This window comes from Perissodus microlepis, chromosome 8 (assembly GCF_051167445.1).
Source record: "Perissodus microlepis isolate ML-2025 ecotype Zambia chromosome 8, ASM5116744v1, whole genome shotgun sequence".
Lineage (NCBI taxonomy): Eukaryota > Metazoa > Chordata > Actinopteri > Cichliformes > Cichlidae > Perissodus > Perissodus microlepis.
In genome coordinates, this window is record NC_140468.1 from 4,294,816 (window position 1) to 4,318,842 (window position 24,027).

General features: G+C 42.9%; 3 protein-coding genes across 3 annotated transcripts; all 3 read right to left on the reverse strand.

The window, feature by feature from the left end:
- Positions 1-4,019: 4,019 nt before the first annotated feature.
- Positions 4,020-5,240, reverse strand: LOC146381169 (serine/threonine-protein kinase pim-1-like). Its single transcript, XM_084938597.1, has 6 exons — positions 5,232-5,240; positions 5,068-5,115; positions 4,746-4,964; positions 4,458-4,638; positions 4,201-4,371; positions 4,020-4,111 (listed from the first exon to the last, which is right to left on the reverse strand). The coding sequence occupies exons 1-6, from the start codon at positions 5,238-5,240 to the stop codon at positions 4,020-4,022; spliced, it is 720 nt and encodes a 239-aa protein (XP_084794723.1).
- A 4,748-nt stretch (positions 5,241-9,988) lies between these two features.
- On the reverse strand, positions 9,989-11,209 carry LOC146381170 (serine/threonine-protein kinase pim-1-like). The gene is made up of 6 exons (XM_084938598.1): positions 11,201-11,209; positions 11,037-11,084; positions 10,715-10,933; positions 10,427-10,607; positions 10,170-10,340; positions 9,989-10,080 (listed from the first exon to the last, which is right to left on the reverse strand). The coding sequence occupies exons 1-6, from the start codon at positions 11,207-11,209 to the stop codon at positions 9,989-9,991; spliced, it is 720 nt and encodes a 239-aa protein (XP_084794724.1).
- Positions 11,210-14,861: 3,652 nt separating this feature from the next.
- Positions 14,862-17,173, reverse strand: LOC146381171 (serine/threonine-protein kinase pim-1-like). Its single transcript, XM_084938599.1, has 6 exons — positions 17,165-17,173; positions 17,001-17,048; positions 16,679-16,951; positions 16,391-16,571; positions 16,134-16,304; positions 14,862-16,044 (listed from the first exon to the last, which is right to left on the reverse strand). The coding sequence occupies exons 1-6, from the start codon at positions 17,171-17,173 to the stop codon at positions 15,953-15,955; spliced, it is 774 nt and encodes a 257-aa protein (XP_084794725.1). The 3' UTR covers positions 14,862-15,952.
- Positions 17,174-24,027: the final 6,854 nt, after the last annotated feature.

Genomic DNA, 24,027 nt, shown 5'->3' on the forward strand with positions numbered 1-24,027 from the left:
AACAACACAGTAGTGAAAAAGAGTGCTCGACATCAGGACTGGAAGGATTTTGATGGCATTCTAATAAGTTTATCCTTTTGATAAAAACAGAGCAACACCAGTCCATACTAGGTCTACTAAGTCTTAGATCTTCATGACACTTGTTGGTCTGTTTTTACTGCTGAGTCCAAGAATAAACTTGTCCCGTTATTTTACCAAAGACAAAGTGCCCCAGTAACCTTTCTTTGATTAGACATGTTGTATTTCTGCTATTTTCACTCAAACACAGGATTCAAATGATTCATTTTTACACAGAGTGTCAACATTTTTAGAAATGTAGATTCTGTTATTTGGGGGATTTTACACAGATTTGATGTATTTGTTTACTTACTTTGATCTCCTGGATCTTTCTTATCTGCTGGACTTGTACTTTTTCTCGTTTCCTTGTTCATCTTAATTTTTAAAATGTTTGAAACAGGAAAACGTAGTGAATATTTCTTCAAATGTGTGTGCTGGTCCTTTCTAAGCTGTTTAAGCGAGTTCTGTAAGTGAGCTTTCAAAATAAACTCAGGAGACTATGGCAACAGAATCTTGCCTTTCAGTGACATCACCGACTGCCAGTAAAAGTGTTCCCAAGTAGTTTAAAGAAAAACACTGTGGCACACGAAGCCATAACATTTCATATAATTGAATAAGTCGTCGATATATCCAGCTATAACAGTTCTTTTTAAATTTTGCATTTATTCTTTATATAGTGAAACTACTAGACCTTATTTCTCTTTTTAAATCTAGAGGCAACCACGCTTTTGAGGTTGTATCACCTTCCATTTTTATATTAAAGTACATTAATTCATGTGTACGGACTATTTTCTAAAATAACAACATCATAGTTACCCAACACCCAGTTGTTGTGTGAATTGCTAAGGTTAACTAGCTATTGGTGTTAATTTACTGATTAACTTACAAAACACGTACAAAACTCAACTTACTGAAAAAGTTCCACAGTGGCTTCCATCCTTATGTTGATTAGTCCAGTTTAAGGCCTAACACCTCAAACTTGGGGCCCCATGTCACCCCTACTTGCTGCCTGTATATTTAAGTGAAGAAATATAAAGCAATTTGGCGCTTGAAGTTCCTTTTTTGTTAGCGAGGATTTATTTGTTGTTGAGTCCAATGTTAAAATATGTTCTTTAAAAAGCATAAACAAATATATTTAATATATCTTTTTTAACCCATGTGAAATACAGGAAATTATCAAAGTATTAATTCAACAAATCTAAATCTTCCAAAAAGGAAGCAAAATATGTAGCCTTTTTCTTTTTAATCAAAGTCAAGGATTTAATAAACAGGTTTAAGTCGTTCTTCCAGTGAACTAAGGTTGGTTTGGTCTTAAAAAAAATTGACATTCATGTATATACTGCTTACATAAGATTAAATGTATTGGGTTGTTTTTATTAAAGCTATATTGGCTTTATTTAAAACCAATATAGCTTTAAATAAAATTTCCCTTAAGTCTTCCCTGAAAAATTGAAGAAATTAACTTTAAGCCCATCTGGACCAGGGGATTTATTAAACGCCATTTTCTTAACAGATGCATCTAACTCTTCAATTCTAAAATCAGATTCACAAAATTCCTTAAATGATTCATCAATTTGAGGGATTAAATTATTTATTTGATCAAAACAGACATCACAGTCTGCTTGGGAGAACTGTGAGGAATATAGATTGGAATAGAATGTATAAACTTCATCTTGCAAAATTTTAGGCTCCTCACATTCAATGCCATCAATTAAGAAGGAAGATATAAAATTTATTTTTGCCTACTCTTTTCCAAATTAAAGAAATATATATATCAAATTGCCGTTTTTCTTTAAGCAGCTGTTCATTCGCATTTTCTAGTTTAGCAACTTTAATTTTACAATCGACCATCTATGCAGTGTTAAACTCTACAGCCTTAGCCAAACTGGCGACCATAGCTGCACTCTGTCTGTTTTGTTCTCTGATATCTTCCAGTTGTGTTTCAAATTTCTTCTCAAGTCCCAGAATGGCTTCAAAGATTGTTTTATTGGAGATACCATCTTCCTCTGAAGATTTTGTTCTTTTCTCCTCTGGCGGTTGTTTGGACAGAGTTGGCGGCGTTGAGTCTGCTCCGCTTTCTTGTTTGTTTAGGCCCACATTAGCCGCTTCGATGTTAGCATAGCCATGATCGCTGACTTTAGCATGTGAAGACGTCTTAGCATTACAGTTTGATGGTACAAAATGCAGCTTTGTATGTTTAATAATCTTGTGGGCATATTCAACTGGAAGGAGAATAAACTTACTTAGCAAATTGTGCGCTCTTTCGGTGCTCCTGAAAAAACACACGACCGTTAAAGCCGCCATCTTGATGCCACCCCCTGGCGGTCAAGTGTACTTTCAACAAAGTATGCAGTGCTGCAAAGCAGTTAATGAGACCTTTTTTTTTTTTTTTTTTTACACATAACAGTGCTAATAAGCTGCTCTTTTATTAGGCCCCCGAACTCTGACCCCAGAGGGAATAACATCTGTGGAGTTATTTGTGTTGGAAAATCTCGGTGAGTGACTCGCTTTCGTTAGCTACCTGTTAAGTTTAGATAATGTATTTTACTGGCCGATTAAGCTCAAAAACATTTGGAAAAAAATAATCGGGAGCTATGAGAATGTAGTGTGTTGTTTTACTTTTCTTGTTGTTCCTTACAGTGTGGTATAAGTGTTGAATGTTACAAGCTACAGATGTTACTGCCGATGCTAGGCTAGGTGTGAGCCTAGCCTAGCATGTTAAGAACCCAAGATGGAATGGAAATCCATTGTTCCACTGTATTTCATTCAGCTGGATTATACATAATATATTTAATGTAGGCTCTAGTGCATTATTAATATTTTATATAAAAAAAATCCTCCTGTCTGTGTCAAACAATGCTGTCCAAAGTATCCCTGTTGTAGGTTAAACTTTCCCATTTAACAAACACTCCTGACTTTAATGGTCTTTGCAGCTTACAAAGATTTGGCTTACGTAAGCTGTATCCTTCAAATTATGCAGTTGTTTGAAATAAGTTCATACCACCTGTCTGAGTAGTGTGTGGTATTACTTGACAAATACAAAAATATTTTATGTTTAAAGTCAAAATGTCAGTAGAAGCAGTTGCATTCACGAAAAATGTTCCCATTTGGAGTTGCAACACAACAGGGTTACAGAGGGTATTTGATTGATATAGCACAAAATCACAACAACGGTTGCCTCAAGGCACCTTATATTGAAAGGTAAAAACCTAACAATAATGCAAAGGAAAGAAAGACAGGAACCCCCATGTCACAGACTGGAAATGAGAGTGCAGTTGGACCAAAGAGCAGACGCAATCGCTTGAACTTTTTACAAGATTTATTAATGAGCGGAGTCAACTTAAACAAGAGCACGGTCATAAACAGAAACTCTGCACAGGTGCCGTGGGAAACCTGAGTTAAGTGGTACTTGTGGAGAGTTTGTACTTACTGGTAAATGCAGGCCAGTAGTTATACTTTAACCTGATTCATTTTCAGTTTTCTTCTTTTTTGGGTAAAAAACAATCCTTGAAATGGTAATAAAAGAGTATTCTCACCAAAGTTGAATTTAACAAGTTTTATTTTGATGGAAATTAAATGTTCAGACTTTTACTAAATTTTATTTGATTACATTAAAGTATTTTATTACATTTAACTAATCAAATTAGGCCAATTTTGATGGAGCTCCTGACCCAGCCCAAGCTCTCTATGAAGACGAGGAAAAACTCCCCGGGGGGCCAGATCGATGGGAAGAAACCTCGGGAAAGCCCATTCAAAGAGAGATCCCCTTTCCTGGGACGGCTGGGGGGGGGGTTACAGGAACTCCAGGACAACAAAATTTAGAATAGGCCAAAAAAACTAAAAACAATTTTTTCCTGTAAAAAAGACAAAAAAAAAAAAAGACAAAGAAAAGAAAGTTAGGTAATGTATCACACTTATATGACAATATATGAAGTGTGTGTCTGTGTGTGAGAGAGACGGGTTTATCTGAGCCAGGGGTGAAGCTGGAGGTCCTCCAGCGTTGGGCGCTTCTCCGGGACGTTGGTTAAACATGCGTCCAAGAAGTTCCGGCAGTCTGGAGAGAAAGAAAGGAGGAAAAAGATGAAGATGATAGTTCCAGTGATCCAAGCCATCAGTGAATGTTGAAGCGTGACGTTTTCTTACGTGGCGACAGATCCTTGTTGAATTTCAGTTCCTTTTGGAGGAACGTCATGGTATTAAAGTCCCCCACATGAAGCGCTTCATACAGCACCACTCCCATTTGCCACACCGTGGTGGGTCCAGCCCTGTATTTTTTGCGGCCGTAACATTCGGGAGGGGTGTGAATAGGTGTACCTAATAAACAGACACAATGACAATTTCTTGTAAAACAAAAGGCAAAAATTGCTACATGTGTGAAGAGCAGGAGCTGAATATGTTACCATAGAAGAGGCGGTACACCGATCGCTCCTTAGCAAAGCAGCTCAGTCCAAAGTCGATGATGCGAACACGAGGCACATCTGAGCCGGTCTCAATCAGAATGTTCTCACTCTTGATGTCCCGGTGAAAGATGTGTTTATCCTCCAGGTGCTTCGCTGCATCAACCAGCTGCTTCAGAATGACCTGGAAAAGATGAAAAAGACAGTAATGAGTCAATGGGTTGACGCTTCTCTGATACTCTGTGCTTTGATTGAATGCTGTACAGTCTAAGGCTCTTCCAGTCAACTTACCTTGGCCTTTTCCTCTGGTAAACATCCTCCATTTGCTGTTATGTAATCATGCAGGTCCACAGCGGGGATGGGTCTCTCCAGCACCAGGATCAGCTCTGTGCCGAGGTCAAACCAGTCCAGCAGAGACACGGGTGCTGACGCTCCCACTGGTCCATCCGCTTCAGCTGCAAGCTTCAGCATAATGGCCACTTCCACCGAGACCCGCTTCCCGTTTTCACCCTGATATATTCCAACAAAGTGGATGATGAGGAAGAGACGTTCCACAGGTGAACGCTGCACTCAGTCCAGGAATGTAAAAACAGTTCAAGTGTTGCACACTTACCGTCACTTTGATGGGGATTCTGTCCTTTGGAATGTGTTTGATGGCTACCTAAAAGACACAGAGCATTGGTGAGCATTTCCTCCGTATGACATCACTAAAGGTGTGAAACAGCACACGTCTCAGCTTACGATATTATCCGTTATCTGCGTTACTGCCTGTCTTACTCCCACCATCTGAACACTTACTGGGCAACGATCCGTTATCCGGTAGCCAGCAAACACTGCTCCACAGCCGCCTCCTCCAAGATGGTGCTCCTCCACGTATCTGGCCTGGAATTCACCTGAAAAGACAAACACACGTGTTGTTTTACTACAGCTGTGACACAAATGACTCTCTGCTGTAGCCTAAATATTCATTTTGCTCTTCACCAGAGTATAAAAGCCAAGCTGCTTGCTACTTACGTCTCTGGTCAGCTGCTGAAGTTTGGGCGCTGTGTTTGGTTTTGTCCCCTTTCTTTCTCTTGGGTGGCTCTTTGCTGTCTCCTGCAGACTTCCTCCTGCCATCTTTCATGCACCCATTTGTGCTTTGACTGCAGTCTGCAGATGTGGAAAACACCAAAAGCACATCAGCTCATTAGATCATAGACACAAATATCTCCTTCATCTCCTTAATCTACCCCTCACTCAACTAATTAGTCTACCTTTACCAGCGTCCAAGGAGGAAGACGCTTGCTCCTTGTCACCGCTCGTAGGCTCAGCAAGTTTAGGCTTCTTTGCTGGACTGGTTGTGCCCGCTGCATCTTGCTGGACCTTACGCTTCACTCCTTTGACCTCATGAGCGTCTGAGCTGGTGGAAGGAGCAGCCTGCTCAGTGACCCTCCTCCTTTTTACGGGGGTCTTCCTTTCAGGACTGGCCTTTCTTTTAGCCATCCTGTTCTTAGAGTCTGTACACAACAACAACAACAACACAGTAGTGAAAAAGAGTGCTCGACATCAGGACTGGAAGGATTTTGATGGCATTCTAATAAGTTTATCCTTTTGATAAAAACAGAGCAACACCAGTCCATACTAGGTCTACTAAGTCTTAGATCTTCATGACACTTGTTGGTCTGTTTTTACTGCTGAGTCCAAGAATAAACTTGTCCCGTTATTTTACCAAAGACAAAGTGCCCCAGTAACCTTTCTTTGATTAGACATGTTGTATTTCTGCTATTTTCACTCAAACACAGGATTCAAATGATTCATTTTTACACAGAGTGTCAACATTTTTAGAAATGTAGATTCTGTTATTTGGGGGATTTTACACAGATTTGATGTATTTGTTTACTTACTTTGATCTCCTGGATCTTTCTTATCTGCTGGACTTGTACTTTTTCTCGTTTCCTTGTTCATCTTAATTTTTAAAATGTTTGAAACAGGAAAACGTAGTGAATATTTCTTCAAATGTGTGTGCTGGTCCTTTCTAAGCTGTTTAAGCGAGTTCTGTAAGTGAGCTTTCAAAATAAACTCAGGAGACTATGGCAACAGAATCTTGCCTTTCAGTGACATCACCGACTGCCAGTAAAAGTGTTCCCAAGTAGTTTAAAGAAAAACACTGTGGCACACGAAGCCATAACATTTCATATAATTGAATAAGTCGTCGATATATCCAGCTATAACAGTTCTTTTTAAATTTTGCATTTATTCTTTATATAGTGAAACTACTAGACCTTATTTCTCTTTTTAAATCTAGAGGCAACCACGCTTTTGAGGTTGTATCACCTTCCATTTTTATATTAAAGTACATTAATTCATGTGTACGGACTATTTTCTAAAATAACAACATCATAGTTACCCAACACCCAGTTGTTGTGTGAATTGCTAAGGTTAACTAGCTATTGGTGTTAATTTACTGATTAACTTACAAAACACGTACAAAACTCAACTTACTGAAAAAGTTCCACAGTGGCTTCCATCCTTATGTTGATTAGTCCAGTTTAAGGCCTAACACCTCAAACTTGGGGCCCCATGTCACCCCTACTTGCTGCCTGTATATTTAAGTAAAGAAATATAAAGCAATTTGGCGCTTGAAGTTCCTTTTTTGTTAGCGAGGATTTATTTGTTGTTGAGTCCAATGTTAAAATATGTTCTTTAAAAAGCATAAACAAATATATTTAATATATCTTTTTTAACCCATGTGAAATACAGGAAATTATCAAAGTATTAATTCAACAAATCTAAATCTTCCAAAAAGGAAGCAAAATATGTAGCCTTTTTCTTTTTAATCAAAGTCAAGGATTTAATAAACAGGTTTAAGTCGTTCTTCCAGTGAACTAAGGTTGGTTTGGTCTTAAAAAAAATTGACATTCATGTATATACTGCTTACATAAGATTAAATGTATTGGGTTGTTTTTATTAAAGCTATATTGGCTTTATTTAAAACCAATATAGCTTTAAATAAAATTTCCCTTAAGTCTTCCCTGAAAAATTGAAGAAATTAACTTTAAGCCCATCTGGACCAGGGGATTTATTAAACGCCATTTTCTTAACAGATGCATCTAACTCTTCAATTCTAAAATCAGATTCACAAAATTCCTTAAATGATTCATCAATTTGAGGGATTAAATTATTTATTTGATCAAAACAGACATCACAGTCTGCTTGGGAGAACTGTGAGGAATATAGATTGGAATAGAATGTATAAACTTCATCTTGCAAAATTTTAGGCTCCTCACATTCAATGCCATCAATTAAGAAGGAAGATATAAAATTTATTTTTGCCTACTCTTTTCCAAATTAAAGAAATATATATATCAAATTGCCGTTTTTCTTTAAGCAGCTGTTCATTCGCATTTTCTAGTTTAGCAACTTTAATTTTACAATCGACCATCTATGCAGTGTTAAACTCTACAGCCTTAGCCAAACTGGCGACCATAGCTGCACTCTGTCTGTTTTGTTCTCTGATATCTTCCAGTTGTGTTTCAAATTTCTTCTCAAGTCCCAGAATGGCTTCAAAGATTGTTTTATTGGAGATACCATCTTCCTCTGAAGATTTTGTTCTTTTCTCCTCTGGCGGTTGTTTGGACAGAGTTGGCGGCGTTGAGTCTGCTCCGCTTTCTTGTTTGTTTAGGCCCACATTAGCCGCTTCGATGTTAGCATAGCCATGATCGCTGACTTTAGCATGTGAAGACGTCTTAGCATTACAGTTTGATGGTACAAAATGCAGCTTTGTATGTTTAATAATCTTGTGGGCATATTCAACTGGAAGGAGAATAAACTTACTTAGCAAATTGTGCGCTCTTTCGGTGCTCCTGAAAAAACACACGACCGTTAAAGCCGCCATCTTGATGCCACCCCCTGGCGGTCAAGTGTACTTTCAACAAAGTATGCAGTGCTGCAAAGCAGTTAATGAGACCTTTTTTTTTTTTTTTTTTTTTACACATAACAGTGCTAATAAGCTGCTCTTTTATTAGGCCCCCGAACTCTGACCCCAGAGGGAATAACATCTGTGGAGTTATTTGTGTTGGAAAATCTCGGTGAGTGACTCGCTTTCGTTAGCTACCTGTTAAGTTTAGATAATGTATTTTACTGGCCGATTAAGCTCAAAAACATTTGGAAAAAAATAATCGGGAGCTATGAGAATGTAGTGTGTTGTTTTACTTTTCTTGTTGTTCCTTACAGTGTGGTATAAGTGTTGAATGTTACAAGCTACAGATGTTACTGCCGATGCTAGGCTAGGTGTGAGCCTAGCCTAGCATGTTAAGAACCCAAGATGGAATGGAAATCCATTGTTCCACTGTATTTCATTCAGCTGGATTATACATAATATATTTAATGTAGGCTCTAGTGCATTATTAATATTTTATATAAAAAAAATCCTCCTGTCTGTGTCAAACAATGCTGTCCAAAGTATCCCTGTTGTAGGTTAAACTTTCCCATTTAACAAACACTCCTGACTTTAATGGTCTTTGCAGCTTACAAAGATTTGGCTTACGTAAGCTGTATCCTTCAAATTATGCAGTTGTTTGAAATAAGTTCATACCACCTGTCTGAGTAGTGTGTGGTATTACTTGACAAATACAAAAATATTTTATGTTTAAAGTCAAAATGTCAGTAGAAGCAGTTGCATTCACGAAAAATGTTCCCATTTGGAGTTGCAACACAACAGGGTTACAGAGGGTATTTGATTGATATAGCACAAAATCACAACAACGGTTGCCTCAAGGCACCTTATATTGAAAGGTAAAAACCTAACAATAATGCAAAGGAAAGAAAGACAGGAACCCCCATGTCACAGACTGGAAATGAGAGTGCAGTTGGACCAAAGAGCAGACGCAATCGCTTGAACTTTTTACAAGATTTATTAATGAGCGGAGTCAACTTAAACAAGAGCACGGTCATAAACAGAAACTCTGCACAGGTGCCGTGGGAAACCTGAGTTAAGTGGTACTTGTGGAGAGTTTGTACTTACTGGTAAATGCAGGCCAGTAGTTATACTTTAACCTGATTCATTTTCAGTTTTCTTCTTTTTTGGGTAAAAAACAATCCTTGAAATGGTAATAAAAGAGTATTCTCACCAAAGTTGAATTTAACAAGTTTTATTTTGATGGAAATTAAATGTTCAGACTTTTACTAAATTTTATTTGATTACATTAAAGTATTTTATTACATTTAACTAATCAAATTAGGCCAATTTTGATGGAGCTCCTGACCCAGCCCAAGCTCTCTATGAAGACGAGGAAAAACTCCCCGGGGGGCCAGATCGATGGGAAGAAACCTCGGGAAAGCCCATTCAAAGAGAGATCCCCTTTCCTGGGACGGCTGGGGGGGGGGTTACAGGAACTCCAGGATAGCAGAATTTAGAATAGGCCAAAAAAACTAAAAACAATTTTTTCCTGTAAAAAAGACAAAAAAAAAAAAAGACAAAGAAAAGAAAGTTAGGTAATGTATCACACTTATATGACAATATATGAAGTGTGTGTCTGTGTGTGAGAGAGACGGGTTTATCTGAGCCAGGGGTGAAGCTGGAGGTCCTCCAGCGTTGGGCGCTTCTCCGGGACGTTGGTTAAACATGCGTCCAAGAAGTTCCGGCAGTCTGGAGAGAAAGAAAGGAGGAAAAAGATGAAGATGATAGTTCCAGTGATCCAAGCCATCAGTGAATGTTGAAGCGTGACGTTTTCTTACGTGGCGACAGATCCTTGTTGAATTTCAGTTCCTTTTGGAGGAACGTCATGGTATTAAAGTCCCCCACATGAAGCGCTTCATACAGCACCACTCCCATTTGCCACACCGTGGTGGGTCCAGCCCTGTATTTTTTGCGGCCGTAACATTCGGGAGGGGTGTGAATAGGTGTACCTAATAAACAGACACAATGACAATTTCTTGTAAAACAAAAGGCACAAATTGCTACATGTGTGAAGAGCAGGAGCTGAATATGTTACCATAGAAGAGGCGGTACACCGATCGCTCCTTAGCAAAGCAGCTCAGTCCAAAGTCGATGATGCGAACACGAGGCACATCTGAGCCGGTCTCAATCAGAATGTTCTCACTCTTGATGTCCCGGTGAAAGATGTGTTTATCCTCCAGGTGCTTCGCTGCATCAACCAGCTGCTTCAGAATGACCTGGAAAAGATGAAAAAGACAGTAATGAGTCAATGGGTTGACGCTTCTCTGATACTCTGTGCTTTGATTGAATGCTGTACAGTCTAAGGCTCTTCCAGTCAACTTACTTTGGCCTTTTCCTCTGGTAAACATCCTCCATTTGCTGTTATGTAATCATGCAGGTCCACAGCGGGGATGGGTCTCTCCAGCACCAGGATCAGCTCTGTGCCGAGGTCAAACCAGTCCAGCAGAGACACGGGTGCTGACGCTCCCACTGGTCCATCCGCTTCAGCTGCAAGCTTCAGCATAATGGCCACTTCCACCGAGACCCGCTTCCCGTTTTCACCCTGATATATTCCAACAAAGTGGATGATGAGGAAGAGACGTTCCACAGGTGAACGCTGCACTCAGTCCAGGAATGTAAAAACAGTTCAAGTGTTGCACACTTACCGTCACTTTGATGGGGATTCTGTCCTTTGGAATGTGTTTGATGGCTACCTAAAAGACACAGAGCATTGGTGAGCATTTCCTCCATATGACATCACTAAAGGTGTGAAACAGCACACGTCTCAGCTTACGATATTATCCGTTATCTGCGTTACTGCCTGTCTTACTCCCACCATCTGAACACTTACTGGGCAACGATCCGTTATCCGGTAGCCAGCAAACACTGCTCCACAGCCGCCTCCTCCAAGATGGTGCTCCTCCACGTATCTGGCCTGGAATTCACCTGAAAAGACAAACACACGTGTTGTTTTACTACAGCTGTGACACAAATGACTCTCTGCTGTAGCCTAAATATTCATTTTGCTCTTCACCAGAGTATAAAAGCCAAGCTGCTTGCTACTTACGTCTCTGGTCAGCTGCTGAAGTTTGGGCGCTGTGTTTGGTTTTGTCCCCTTTCTTTCTCTTGGGTGGCTCTTTGCTGTCTCCTGCAGACTTCCTCCTGCCATCTTTCATGCACCCGTGCTTTGTGCTTTGACTGCAGTCTGCAGATGTGGAAAACACCAAAAGCACATCAGCTCATTAGATCATAGACACAAATATCTCCTTCATCTCCTTAATCTACCCCTCACTCAACTAATTAGTCTACCTTTACCAGCGTCCAAGGAGGAAGACGCTTGCTCCTTGTCACCGCTCGTAGGCTCAGCAAGTTTAGGCTTCTTTGCTGGACTGGTTGTGCCCGCTGCATCTTGCTGGACCTTACGCTTCACTCCTTTGACCTCATGAGCGTCTGAGCTGGTGGAAGGAGCAGCCTGCTCAGTGACCCTCCTCCTTTTTACGGGGGTCTTCCTTTCAGGACTGGCCTTTCTTTTAGCCATCCTGTTCTTAGAGTCTGTCAACAACAACAACAACAACACAGTAGTGAAAAAGAGTGCTCGACATCAGGACTGGAAGGATTTTGATGGCATTCTAATAAGTTTATCCTTTTGATAAAAACAGAGCAACACCAGTCCATACTAGGTCTACTAAGTCTTAGATCTTCATGACACTTGTTGGTCTGTTTTTACTGCTGAGTCCAAGAATAAACTTGTCCCGTTATTTTACCAAAGACAAAGTGCCCCAGTAACCTTTCTTTGATTAGACATGTTGTATTTCTGCTATTTTCACTCAAACACAGGATTCAAATGATTCATTTTTACACAGAGTGTCAACATTTTTAGAAATGTAGATTCTGTTATTTGGGGGATTTTACACAGATTTGATGTATTTGTTTACTTACTTTGATCTCCTGGATCTTTCTTATCTGCTGGACTTGTACTTTTTCTCGTTTCCTTGTTCATCTTAATTTTTAAAATGTTTGAAACAGGAAAACGTAGTGAATATTTCTTCAAATGTGTGTGCTGGTCCTTTCTAAGCTGTTTAAGCGAGTTCTGTAAGTGAGCTTTCAAAATAAACTCAGGAGACTATGGCAACAGAATCTTGCCTTTCAGTGACATCACCGACTGCCAGTAAAAGTGTTCCCAAGTAGTTTAAAGAAAAACACTGTGGCACACGAAGCCATAACATTTCATATAATTGAATAAGTCGTCGATATATCCAGCTATAACAGTTCTTTTTAAATTTTGCATTTATTCTTTATATAGTGAAACTACTAGACCTTATTTCTCTTTTTAAATCTAGAGGCAACCATGCTTTTGAGGTTGTATCACCTTCCATTTTTATATTAAAGTACATTAATTCATGTGTACGGACTATTTTCTAAAATAAAAACATCATAGTTACCCAACACCCAGTTGTTGTGTGAATTGCTAAGGTTAACTAGCTATTGGTGTTAATTTACTGATTAACTTACAAAACACGTACAAAACTCAACTTACTGAAAAAGTTCCACAGTGGCTTCCATCCTTATGTTGATTAGTCCAGTTTAAGGCCTAACACCTCAAACTTGGGGCCGAATGTCACCCCTACTTGCTGCCTGTATATTTAAGTGAAGAAATATAAAGCAATTTGGCGCTTGAAGTTCCTTTTTTGTTAGCGAGGATTTATTTGTTGTTGAGTCCAATGTTAAAATATGTTCTTTAAAAAGCATAAACAAATATATTTAATATATCTTTTTTAACCCATGTGAAATACAGGAAATTATCAAAGTATTAATTCAACAAATCTAAATCTTCCAAAAAGGAAGCAAAATATGTAGCCTTTTTCTTTTTAATCAAAGTCACGGATTTAATAAACAGGTTTAAGTCGTTCTTCCAGTGAACTAAGGTTGGTTTGGTCTTAAAAAAAATTGACATTCATGTATATACTGCTTACATAAGATTAAATGTATTGGGTTGTTTTTATTAAAGCTATATTGGCTTTATTTAAAACCAATATAGCTTTAAATAAAATTTCCCTTAAGTCTTCCCTGAAAAATTGAAGAAATTAACTTTAAGCCCATCTGCACCAGGGGATTTATTAAACGCCATTTTCTTAACAGATGCATCTAACTCTTCAATTCTAAAATCAGATTCACAAAATTCCTTAAATGATTCATCAATTTGAGGGATTAAATTATTTATTTGATCAAAACAGACATCACAGTCTGCTTGGGAGAACTGTGAGGAATATAGATTGGAATAGAATGTATAAACTTCATCTTGCAAAATTTTAGGCTCCTCACATTCAATGCCATCAATTAAGAAGGAAGATATAAAATTTATTTTTGCCTACTCTTTTCCAAATTAAAAAAATATATATATCAAATTGCCGTTTTTCTTTAAGCAGCTGTTCATTCGCATTTTCTAGTTTAGCAACTTTAATTTTACAATTGACCATCTATGCAGTGTTAAACTCTACAGCCTTAGCCAAACTGGCGACCATAGCTGCACTCTGTTTTGTTCTCTGATATCTTCCAGTTGTGTTTCAAATTTCTTCTCAAGTCCCAGAAAGGCTTCAAAGATTGTTTTATTGGAGACACCATCTTCCTCTGAAGATTTTGTTCTTTTCTCCTCTGGCGGTTGTTTGGACAGAGTTGGCGGCGTTGAGTCTGCTCCGCTTTCTTGTTTGTTTAGGCCCACATTAGCCGCTTCGATGTTAGCATAGCCATGATCACTGACTTTAGCATGTGAAGACGTCTTAGCATTACAGTTTGATGGTACAAAATGCAGCTTTGTATGTTTAATAATCTTGTGGGCATATTCAACTGGAAGGAGAATAAACTTACTTAGCAAATTGTGCGCTCTTTCGGTGCTCCTGAAAAAACACACGACCGTTAAAGCCGCCATCTTGATGCCACCCCCTGGCGGTCAAGTGTACTTTCAACAAAGTATGCAGTGCTGCAAAGCAGTTAATGAGACCTTTTTTTTTTTTTTTTTACACATAACAGTGCTAATAAGCTGCTCTTTTATTAGGCCCCCGAACTCTGACCCCAGAGGGAATAACATCTGTGGAGTTATTTGTGTTGGAAAATCTCGGTGAGTCACTCGCTTTCGTTAGCTACCTGTTAAGTTTAGATAATGTATTTTACTGGCCGATTAAGCTCAAAAACATTTGGAAAAAAATAATCGGGAGCTATGAGAATGTAGTGTGTTGTTTTACTTTTCTTGTTGTTCCTTACAGTGTGGTATAAGTGTTGAATGTTACAAGCTACAGATGTTACTGCCGATGCTAGGCTAGGTGTGAGCCTAGCCTAGCATGTTAAGAACCCAAGATGGAATGGAAATCCATTGTTCCACTGTATTTCATTCAGCTGGATTATACATAATATATTTAATGTAGGCTCTAGTGCATTATTAATATTTTATATAAAAAAAATCCTCCTGTCTGTGTCAAACAATGCTGTCCAAAGTATCCCTGTTGTAGGTTAAACTTTCCCATTTAACAAACACTCCTGACTTTAATGGTCTTTGCAGCTTACAAAGATTTGGCTTACGTAAGCTGTATCCTTCAAATTATGCAGTTGTTTGAAATAAGTTCATACCACCTGTTTGAGTAGTGTGTGGTATTACTTGACAAATACAAAAATATTTTATGTTTAAAGTCAAAATGTCAGTAGAAGCAGTTGCATTCACGAAAAATGTTCCCATTTGGAGTTGCAACACAACAGGGTTACAGAGGGTATTTGATTGATATAGCACAAAATCACAACAACGGTTGCCTCAAGGCACCTTATATTGAAAGGTAAAAACCTAACAATAATGCAAAGGAAAGAAAGACAGGAACCCCCATGTCACAGACTGGAAATGAGAGTGCAGTTGGACCAAAGAGCAGACGCAATCGCTTGAACTTTTTACAAGATTTATTAATGAGCGGAGTCAACTTAAACAAGAGCACGGTCATAAACAGAAACTCTGCACAGGTGCCGTGGGAAACCTGAGTTAAGTGGTACTTGTGGAGAGTTTGTACTTACTGGTAAATGCAGGCCAGTAGTTATACTTTAACCTGATTCATTTTCAGTTTTCTTCTTTTTTGGGTAAAAAACAATCCTTGAAATGGTAATAAAAGAGTATTCTCACCAAAGTTGAATTTAACAAGTTTTATTTTGATGGAAATTAAATGTTCAGACTTTTACTAAATTTTATTTGATTACATTAAAGTATTTTATTACATTTAACTAATCAAATTAGGCCAATTTTGATGGAGCTCCTGACCCAGCCCAAGCTCTCTATGAAGACGAGGAAAAACTCCCCGGGGGGCCAGATCGATGGGAAGAAACCTCGGGAAAGCCCATTCAAAGAGAGATCCCCTTTCCTGGGACGGCTGGGGGGGGGGTTACAGGAACTCCAGGATAGCAGAATTTAGAATAGGCCAAAAAAACTAAAAACAATTTTTTCCTGTAAAAAAGACAAAAAAAAAAAAAGACAAAGAAAAGAAAGTTAGGTAATGTATCACACTTATATGACAATATATGAAGTGTGTGTCTGTGTGTGAGAGAGACGGGTTTATCTGAGCCAGGGGTGAAGCTGGAGGTCCTCCAGCGTTGGGCGCTTCTCCGGGACGTTGGTTAAACATGCGTCCAAGAAGTTCCGGCAGTCTGGAGAGAAAGAAAGGAGGAAAAAGATGAAGATGATAGTTCCAGTGATCCAAGCCATCAGTGAATGTTGAAGCGTGACGTTTTCTTACGTGGCGACAGATCCTTGTTGAATTTCAGTTCCTTTTGGAGGAACGTCATGGTATTAAAGTCCCCCACATGAAGCGCTTCATACAGCACCACTCCCATTTGCCACACCGTGGTGGGTCCAGCCCTGTATTTTTTGCGGCCGTAACATTCGGGAGGGGTGTGAATAGGTGTACCTAATAAACAGACACAATGACAATTTCTTGTAAAACAAAAGGCACAAATTGCTACATGTGTGAAGAGCAGGAGCTGAATATGTTACCATAGAAGAGGCGGTACACCGATCGCTCCTTAGCAAAGCAGCTCAGTCCAAAGTCGATGATGCGAACACGAGGCACATCTGAGCCGGTCTCAATCAGAATGTTCTCACTCTTGATGTCCCGGTGAAAGATGTGTTTATCCTCCAGGTGCTTCGCTGCATCAACCAGCTGCTTCAGAATGACCTGGAAAAGATGAAAAAGACAGTAATGAGTCAATGGGTTGACGCTTCTCTGATACTCTGTGCTTTGATTGAATGCTGTACAGTCTAAGGCTCTTCCAGTCAACTTACCTTGGCCTTTTCCTCTGGTAAACATCCTCCATTTGCTGTTATGTAATCATGCAGGTCCACAGCGGGGATGGGTCTCTCCAGCACCAGGATCAGCTCTGTGCCGAGGTCAAACCAGTCCAGCAGAGACACGGGTGCTGACGCTCCCACTGGTCCATCCGCTTCAGCTGCAAGCTTCAGCATAATGGCCACTTCCACCGAGACCCGCTTCCCGTTTTCACCCTGATATATTCCAACAAAGTGGATGATGAGGAAGAGACGTTCCACAGGTGAACGCTGCACTCAGTCCAGGAATGTAAAAACAGTTCAAGTGTTGCACACTTACCGTCACTTTGATGGGGATTCTGTCCTTTGGAATGTGTTTGATGGCTACCTAAAAGACACAGAGCATTGGTGAGCATTTCCTCCGTATGACATCACTAAAGGTGTGAAACAGCACACGTCTCAGCTTACGATATTATCCGTTATCTGCGTTACTGCCTGTCTTACTCCCACCATCTGAACACTTACTATTTATTTTTGCCTACTCTTTTCCAAATTAAAAAAATATATATATCAAATTGCCGTTTTTCTTTAAGCAGCTGTTCATTCGCATTTTCTAGTTTAGCAACTTTAATTTTACAATCGACCATCTATGCAGTGTTAAACTCTACAGCAGGGGTGTCCAATCCCAGTCCTCGAGAGCTACCGTCCTGCAGGTTTTAGATGCATCCTTGTTTTGACACACCTGAATCAAATGAATGGCTTGTTATCAGGCCTTTGCCAAACTTGATGGCATGCTGAAGAGGTAATCAAACCATTAGGGATGCATCTAAAAACTGCAGGACAGTAGCTCTCGAGGACTAGGAGTGGGCACCCCTGCTCTACAGCCTTAGCCAAACTGGCGACCATAGCTGCACTCTGTTTTGTTCTCTGATATCTTCCAGTTGTGTTTCAAATTTCTTCTCAAGTCCCAGAATGGCTTCAAAGATTGTTTTATTGGAGATGCCATCTTCCTCTGAAGATTTTGTTCTTTTCTCCTCTGGCGGTTGTTTGGACAGAGTTGGCGGCGTTGAGTCTGCTCCGTTCCCTTTCAGTCGATTCACTCGGTACAACACATAAGTATGGGATATCACGCCCTCGCGTGTCCTGGCTGAAGAAACCTTTAATCACGCCTTTAAGGCAGATGACGTGTGATGACACGCGCACGGCCCCGCCTGCACATATAGCCGCTGTCATCACAGTCATCCCTCAGTTCTTACGCTCTTCACCTCGCTGAGAACACCTCTGCTGAGTTGGGCTAGCTAGCTGCTGCTAGTTAGCTCCGTTGTCTGCCGACTTGAACTTAGCTTAACTGCCCCTGTTGGTGTTAGCTTCCACCGCGCAGTTGGTGTGTAGGCTGCCCGCGGAGCGCTAATTTCAAGTTTTCCCGTGCAGCGTTTTGCTTTGTGTTTTGGAATGGACTCCAAACCGAAGCGAGCAAAGCAGAAATCTTCTGTTCGCCCCTGTCCTCAGGGATGCGGTTTCTCTTTGCACGACAGCGACCAGCACGATGCCTGCCCTGTCTGCCTGGGGATCGTCCACGCTAGGAGAGCGTTGACGGAGCCCGAAGCCTGTGCGTTTTGTCGCCAGCTCCGGCGCTCGACCCTGGAAAGACGGATGACGTTTGTGGAAAAAGTGCTGGGACGCTCGGCTGTCGCACGGCATGACCCTCTCCTTTCCGAGTCTGGAGCCCCGGCTTCGTCTGAGTCCGAAGACGAGGATTTTCCGGTCGATGTCCCTGCAATTAGCTGGGCTGACCACATGGAATATGTTGACGGGTTAGCCGATGACGAGCCGGAACCATGCAGGAGCGCTGACGGGCTTCAGCCTGGGTTGAAGCCCGCCAGCGCTCCCCAGGACGACGATGACGTGCTGGACATCGGCCTGGACATCCATGGTTTGTCGGAGGATGAGCAGGAGAGCTCATTGTCGGCCCAATGTACCGCCGCTGCTGCGCCGGTCGGCCACGACGACACCTCTCTTTTCTCTCTGTTTCGCCGTGCTGCTGAAAAGCTGCAGGTGGACTGGCCCTCTCCTCCGCCAGCTCAGGAGCCGTCGCGGTTCGCGGGGTTTTTCCTCCCACCGGAGCGCGCAACGGACAAAAACTGCCTTCCCATGTTCCCAGACTTTCTCTGCGAGCTAACAGCATCATGGGACAAACCTCTGTCTACCCGCGTCACTGTGCCCGGCTATGGACAGTACATGGAATTGGACGGCGCCGAGGGGGCTGGCTTAGCTAACCCACCCCCTATGGAGCCGTCTCTGGCTGCTTATCTGGCCCCGTCCCATAACCATGGTGTCGGCGGCCCCGCAACTCTGCCGTCCAAGCACTGCAGATTCTCTGCTTCGCAGCTGGAGAAAATTTATAGAGCTCAGGCTGGCACTGCTCGTGCCATGAGCTCTGTCACCATGCTCCAGACGTACCAGGCAATGTGCCTGGCGGAGCTCGGATCGCTGGTTCCTGATGACAGCCCGCTGGCACCTCTTCTTAACGAGGTCAGAGTCGCCACAGATTACATCCTCCGTGCGTCTCGCTGTGCAGCGCTCTCCCTGGGCAGAGGGATGGCTTCGACAGTAGTGGCGCAGAGGCACCTGTGGCTGACCCTCTCTGATGTCCCGGATAGGGACAGAGCTGTATATCTGGACGCACCAGTGTCTGCGGCTGGGTTATTCGGACATTCACTTGAAGCCATTCAGGCTAGATTCGATCTGAGGAAGAAGCAGACGGAAGCTCTGCGCGACATCATCCCCAGACGTCAGCCCAAGCCCAAGCCCGCAGCTAGCTCTCACAGGCCCGCCGCTCCTCTGCCGACTGGCAAGAGACCGGCGCCCACTGCTGAAGTGGGTGTGCCGCCAGCGAGAGCACATCCTCCGGCCCGAGCGCCACGCCAGTCGGCCTGGAGCAAAGGCCCACCCTCGGGCCCCCGGCGGGACCCGACGCCCAGGAGGAAGAAGCCTCAGCCCTCCTAGCTGTGGTTTCGAGTGGAGAGGGGGTCCAGCAGCAGGGAGACGCTGTTTTTACCCCTCTGTTGCCGCACAAGAGGTGCCGCTTAAGTTCTGTTCAGGTTGTCAGCCCCAGAAGGCGCTGCACTTTCCTAACACTGTCTCCCAAGCACAAAACCCCTGCACACAAAATGCCTCAGGTAACTCCCTGTTCAGGTGTGTTAAATGTTCAGGTGACCACATCGAGTGTTCCCGCTGTTTTTCATTGTTGTGCCCCAGAAAAGGTGCCTCCAACAAAATGTATAAATGTACATGTTTCCATGTTACAATCAATAAAGAGTGTTGTTTATTCTCAAACAATCACAAATGCTCAGCCTGCAGGCAGAATGAGCCAGGTCAGGCAGGTGATGCAGTCCCCCGCAGACACACTGGGGGGCGACAACGCCCCGTCGACGGTGCTGCAGGTCAGCCGGCTGGCTGCTCACTTCCCTCAGTGGCGCGCTTGCGCCCCCTCTCCGTGGGTGCTGCGAACCGTTGCCATGGGTTACCGGTTGCAGTTCCGGGTCAAGCCGCCTCGTTTCCAAAGAGTCGTAAACACGACTGTCAACACCGAGGCGGCCATGATACTCAGAGAGGAAATAAAGGCGCTATTGCAGAAAAGAGCAATACGAGTGGTCCCCGCTTCGGAGACAAAGGTTGGTACAGCTGTTATTTTGTTGTTCCGAAAAAAGGGGGAGGGCCTCGTCCCATCCTCGACCTGCGAGTCTTGAACACGTATCTACGAACGTACAGGTTCAAGATGCTAACACTCAGACAGCTCTTGAATGCGGTCGGCCCGGGAGATTGGTTTGCAACAATCGATCTAACAGATGTTTATGTTCATGTGGTTATACACCCGAAACACAGGCAGTTTCTGAGGTTTGCATTCGAGGGCGTAGCCTACGAATATCTAGTGCTGCCGTTCGGGCTGTCGCTCGCTCCTCGCACCTTTACGAAATGTGCCGAGGCAGCGCTAGCGCCCCTCAGAGAGAGAGGAATCCGCATCTTAGCCTACCTAGACGACTGGGCTCTCGTACCTTGCTCCAGAGAGCAGGTGGAGACACAGCTGTCGCTGGTTCTGTCACACATTCAGACACTGGGGTTCTCTGTGAACTTTCAAAAGAGCTCGCTAATCCCGAGTCAGCAGATTACTTTTCTCGGTTTGGAAATATGCTCGCTTTCCAGCCGCGCACGTTTGTCAGAGCACAGAGTGGCCGCGTTTCATCGCTGCCTCGCTCAGTTTCAGTTGGGACGCAGACTGTGTTTCCAGACGATATTAAGCTTGTTGGGCATGATGGCATCTATGATCGCCGTAGTGCCACTTGGACTGTTAAAAATGAGAGCGTTTCAACGCTGGACTCTCTCTCACCGTTTGTGTGCATCGCGTCACCTCCGGAGGAGGCTGCCGGTAACCGCGTCTTGCATGCTAGCTCTCGGTCCTTGGAGGGAGCCCGGGCTGCTCCTGTCTCGCTCTCTGCTGTTATGGTGCAGTGTTCATTTTCTGTCTCTAAGAGCCACCCATGTCCCGGGCCACCTGAACCTGGGGCCGGACCTTCTCTCCAGAGGGGATCCTCTGGTGAGAGAATGGAGGTTACACCCTTTAATAGTGGCTCAGATTTGGGACCTATTTGGCAAGGCGCAAATAGATCTTTTTGCTTCCAGGGTAAATACTCACTGCCCCCTGTTCTTCTCCATAATTGACCACGATGCACCCTTGGGCTTGGACGCGCTAGCGCACCAATGGCCAGACGTGCTCCTGTATGCATTTCCCCCAGTGGAAATGATATCTCCAGTTCTAGAGAGAGTGCATCGGCATTCCCTCTCTCTGATTCTAGTGGCCCCTTGGTGGCCCACAAGGTCGTGGTATGCAGAGATAATCAGCCTGCTAGCAGCGAGTCCTTGGCAGCTTCCTCTCCGCAGGGATCTCCTCTCTCAGGCGGGAGAATTGTTTCATCCGCGCCCAGATCTGTGGCGCCTTCATGCTTACCTGCTGAGAGGTTAAACTTGATTGCTAAGGGTTTGCCACCTAGTGTGATAGCGACAATTCAGAGCGCTAGGGCCTCATCTACTAGAGGCTTGTACGCTTACAAATGGCGAGCCTTCGAGCAATGGTGCCAGGACCGCCACACTCTCCCATTTCAGTGCTCTATTGTGGATGTTTTGACATTCCTGCAGGAGCTGCTGGATAAGGGCCTTTCATTTTCGACAATTAAGGTTTATTTGGCAGCTATATCTGCTTGTCATATTGGCTTTGACGGGGTGACACTAGGTGCGCATCCCCTCGCCATACGTTTTCTGAAAGGAGTTCGCCGGCTGAGGCCCGTGCTTAAGTCCAGTGTCCCTGCTTGGGACTTGTCTTTGGTGCTGGAGGCCCTTTGTAGCCCCCCGTTTGAACCCATTGAGTCTGTGGATATGAAATTTCTTTCATATAAGACTGCATTACTTCTCGCTTTGGCTTCGGCAAAGCGAGTGGGTGACCTTCATGCGCTCTCTGTGCATCCCTCCTGCACGCAGTTCTCTTCTGATGGCCACAAGGTCGTATTGCGTCCAAATGCTGCCTATTTTCCCAAGATCATGCCTGCATCTTCTAGCTCAATGGAGTTTGAGTTGCTGAGTTTTTGCTCCCCTCCTTTTGCATCTGAGGAGCAGAGGAGGATGCATTCTCTTTGTCCAGTGCGTGTGCTATGCACCTACATTGAGCGCACTCAGGATGTGCGTTTATGTGACCAGCTGTTTGTCTGCTTCGCTAATCCGAATAGAGGTAGAGCTCTGTCGAAACAGAGGCTGTCCCACTGGATTATAGAAGCTATCTCACTGGCATACGGCACCAGTGGTCTTGCTTTGCCCCACGGGGTGGGAGCTCATTCCACCAGAGGGATGGCAACCTCATGGGCTCTTTTTAAAGGGGTGCCTGTAGCTGATATTTGTGCGGCAGCTAGTTGGGCATCACCGCACACTTTTGTGCGGTTTTATCGGTTGGACGTTACAGCCCCTTCGGAGGCTCATGCTGTCCTTTCTGCTGGGTCTACCACTCACTAAGGATGTGGTGGTCCGATTCCGGTTCGGTGGCTGCTCTGTGGGGCGTGTATATATGTCCCATACTTATGTGTTGTACCGAGTGAATCGACTGAAAGGGAACGAATAATTATGTCTATAACTTCTGTTCCCTGAAGGAGAGGAACGAGGTACAACACAAGGTGGCCCCACTGAGCAGTTTGGCTCGGTGAAGAGCGGCTATCGAACTGAGGGATGACTGTGATGACAGCGGCTATATGTGCAGGCGGGGCCGTGCGCGTGTCATCACACGTCATCTGCCTTAAAGGCGTGATTAAAGGTTTCTTCAGCCAGGACACGCGAGGGCGTGATATCCCATACTTATGTGTTGTACCTCGTTCCTCTCCTTCAGGGAACAGAAGTTATAGACATAACTATTCGCTTTCTTGTTTGTTTAGGCTCACATTAGCCGCTTCGATGTTAGCATAGCCATGATCACTGACTTTAGCATGTGAAGACGTCTTAGCATTACAGTTTGATGGTACAAAATGCAGCTTTGTATGTTTAATAATCTTGTGGGCATATTCAACTGGAAGGAGAATAAACTTACTTAGCAAATTGTGCGCTCTTTCGGTGCTCCTGAAAAAACACACCACCGTTAAAGCCGCCATCTTGATGCCACCCCCTGGCGGTCAAGTGTACTTTCAACAAAGTATGCAGTGCTGCAAAGCAGTTAATGAGACCTTTTTTTTTTTTTTTTACACATATCAGTGCTAATAAGCTGCTCTTTTATTAGGCCCCCGAACTCTGACCCCAGAGGGAATAACATCTGTGGAGTTATTTGTGTTGGAAAATCTCGGTGAGTCACTCGCTTTCGTTAGTTACCTGTTAAGTTTAGATAATGTATTTTACTGGCCGATTAAGCTCAAAAACATTTGGAAAAAAATAATCGGGAGCTATGAGAATGTAGTGTGTTGTTTTACTTTTCTTGTTGTTCCTTACAGTGTGGTATAAGTGTTGAATGTTATAAGCTACAGATGTTACTAGGTGTGAGCCTAGCCTAGCATTTTAAGAACCCAAGATGGAATGGAAATCTTGCGTGCTGCACAATATCGTTTATTATTTAGTATCTACTGTTATCTACTGCTAGCTAGTTTATTGTGATGGTGCTGTTTTTATTATGTTGCTCTTAGTTGTTTGCTTTCTCTTCTGTTTTTTTTCTCCATACAGGTGATCCAGGCGTTTTGTTTGTTTGTTTTTTCCTTTCTTCCCCCCCTTCTCACCGTCTCTTCTCCCCTTTGATTTTTTTTCTTTCATTCTTTCTCCCTGTCCTATCCCCCAGTCATGTCTGTCCC

Excerpts from the sequence above, each read along its gene's own strand:
- LOC146381169 (XM_084938597.1), bottom strand. Across the intron at positions 4,639-4,745 it reads TACCAGAGGAAAAGGCCAAG|GTCATTCTGAAGCAGCTGGT; the intron begins GTAAGTTGACTG and ends CATCTTTTCCAG. Across the intron at positions 4,372-4,457 it reads GGTGTACCGCCTCTTCTATG|GTACACCTATTCACACCCCT; the intron begins GTAACATATTCA and ends TCTGTTTATTAG.
- LOC146381170 (XM_084938598.1), bottom strand. Across the intron at positions 10,934-11,036 it reads GAATCCCCATCAAAGTGACG|GGTGAAAACGGGAAGCGGGT; the intron begins GTAAGTGTGCAA and ends GGAATATATCAG. Across the intron at positions 10,341-10,426 it reads GGTGTACCGCCTCTTCTATG|GTACACCTATTCACACCCCT; the intron begins GTAACATATTCA and ends TCTGTTTATTAG.
- LOC146381171 (XM_084938599.1), bottom strand. Across the intron at positions 16,572-16,678 it reads TACCAGAGGAAAAGGCCAAG|GTCATTCTGAAGCAGCTGGT; the intron begins GTAAGTTGACTG and ends CATCTTTTCCAG. Across the intron at positions 16,045-16,133 it reads CAACAAGGATCTGTCGCCAC|ACTGCCGGAACTTCTTGGAC; the intron begins GTAAGAAAACGT and ends CTTTCTCTCCAG.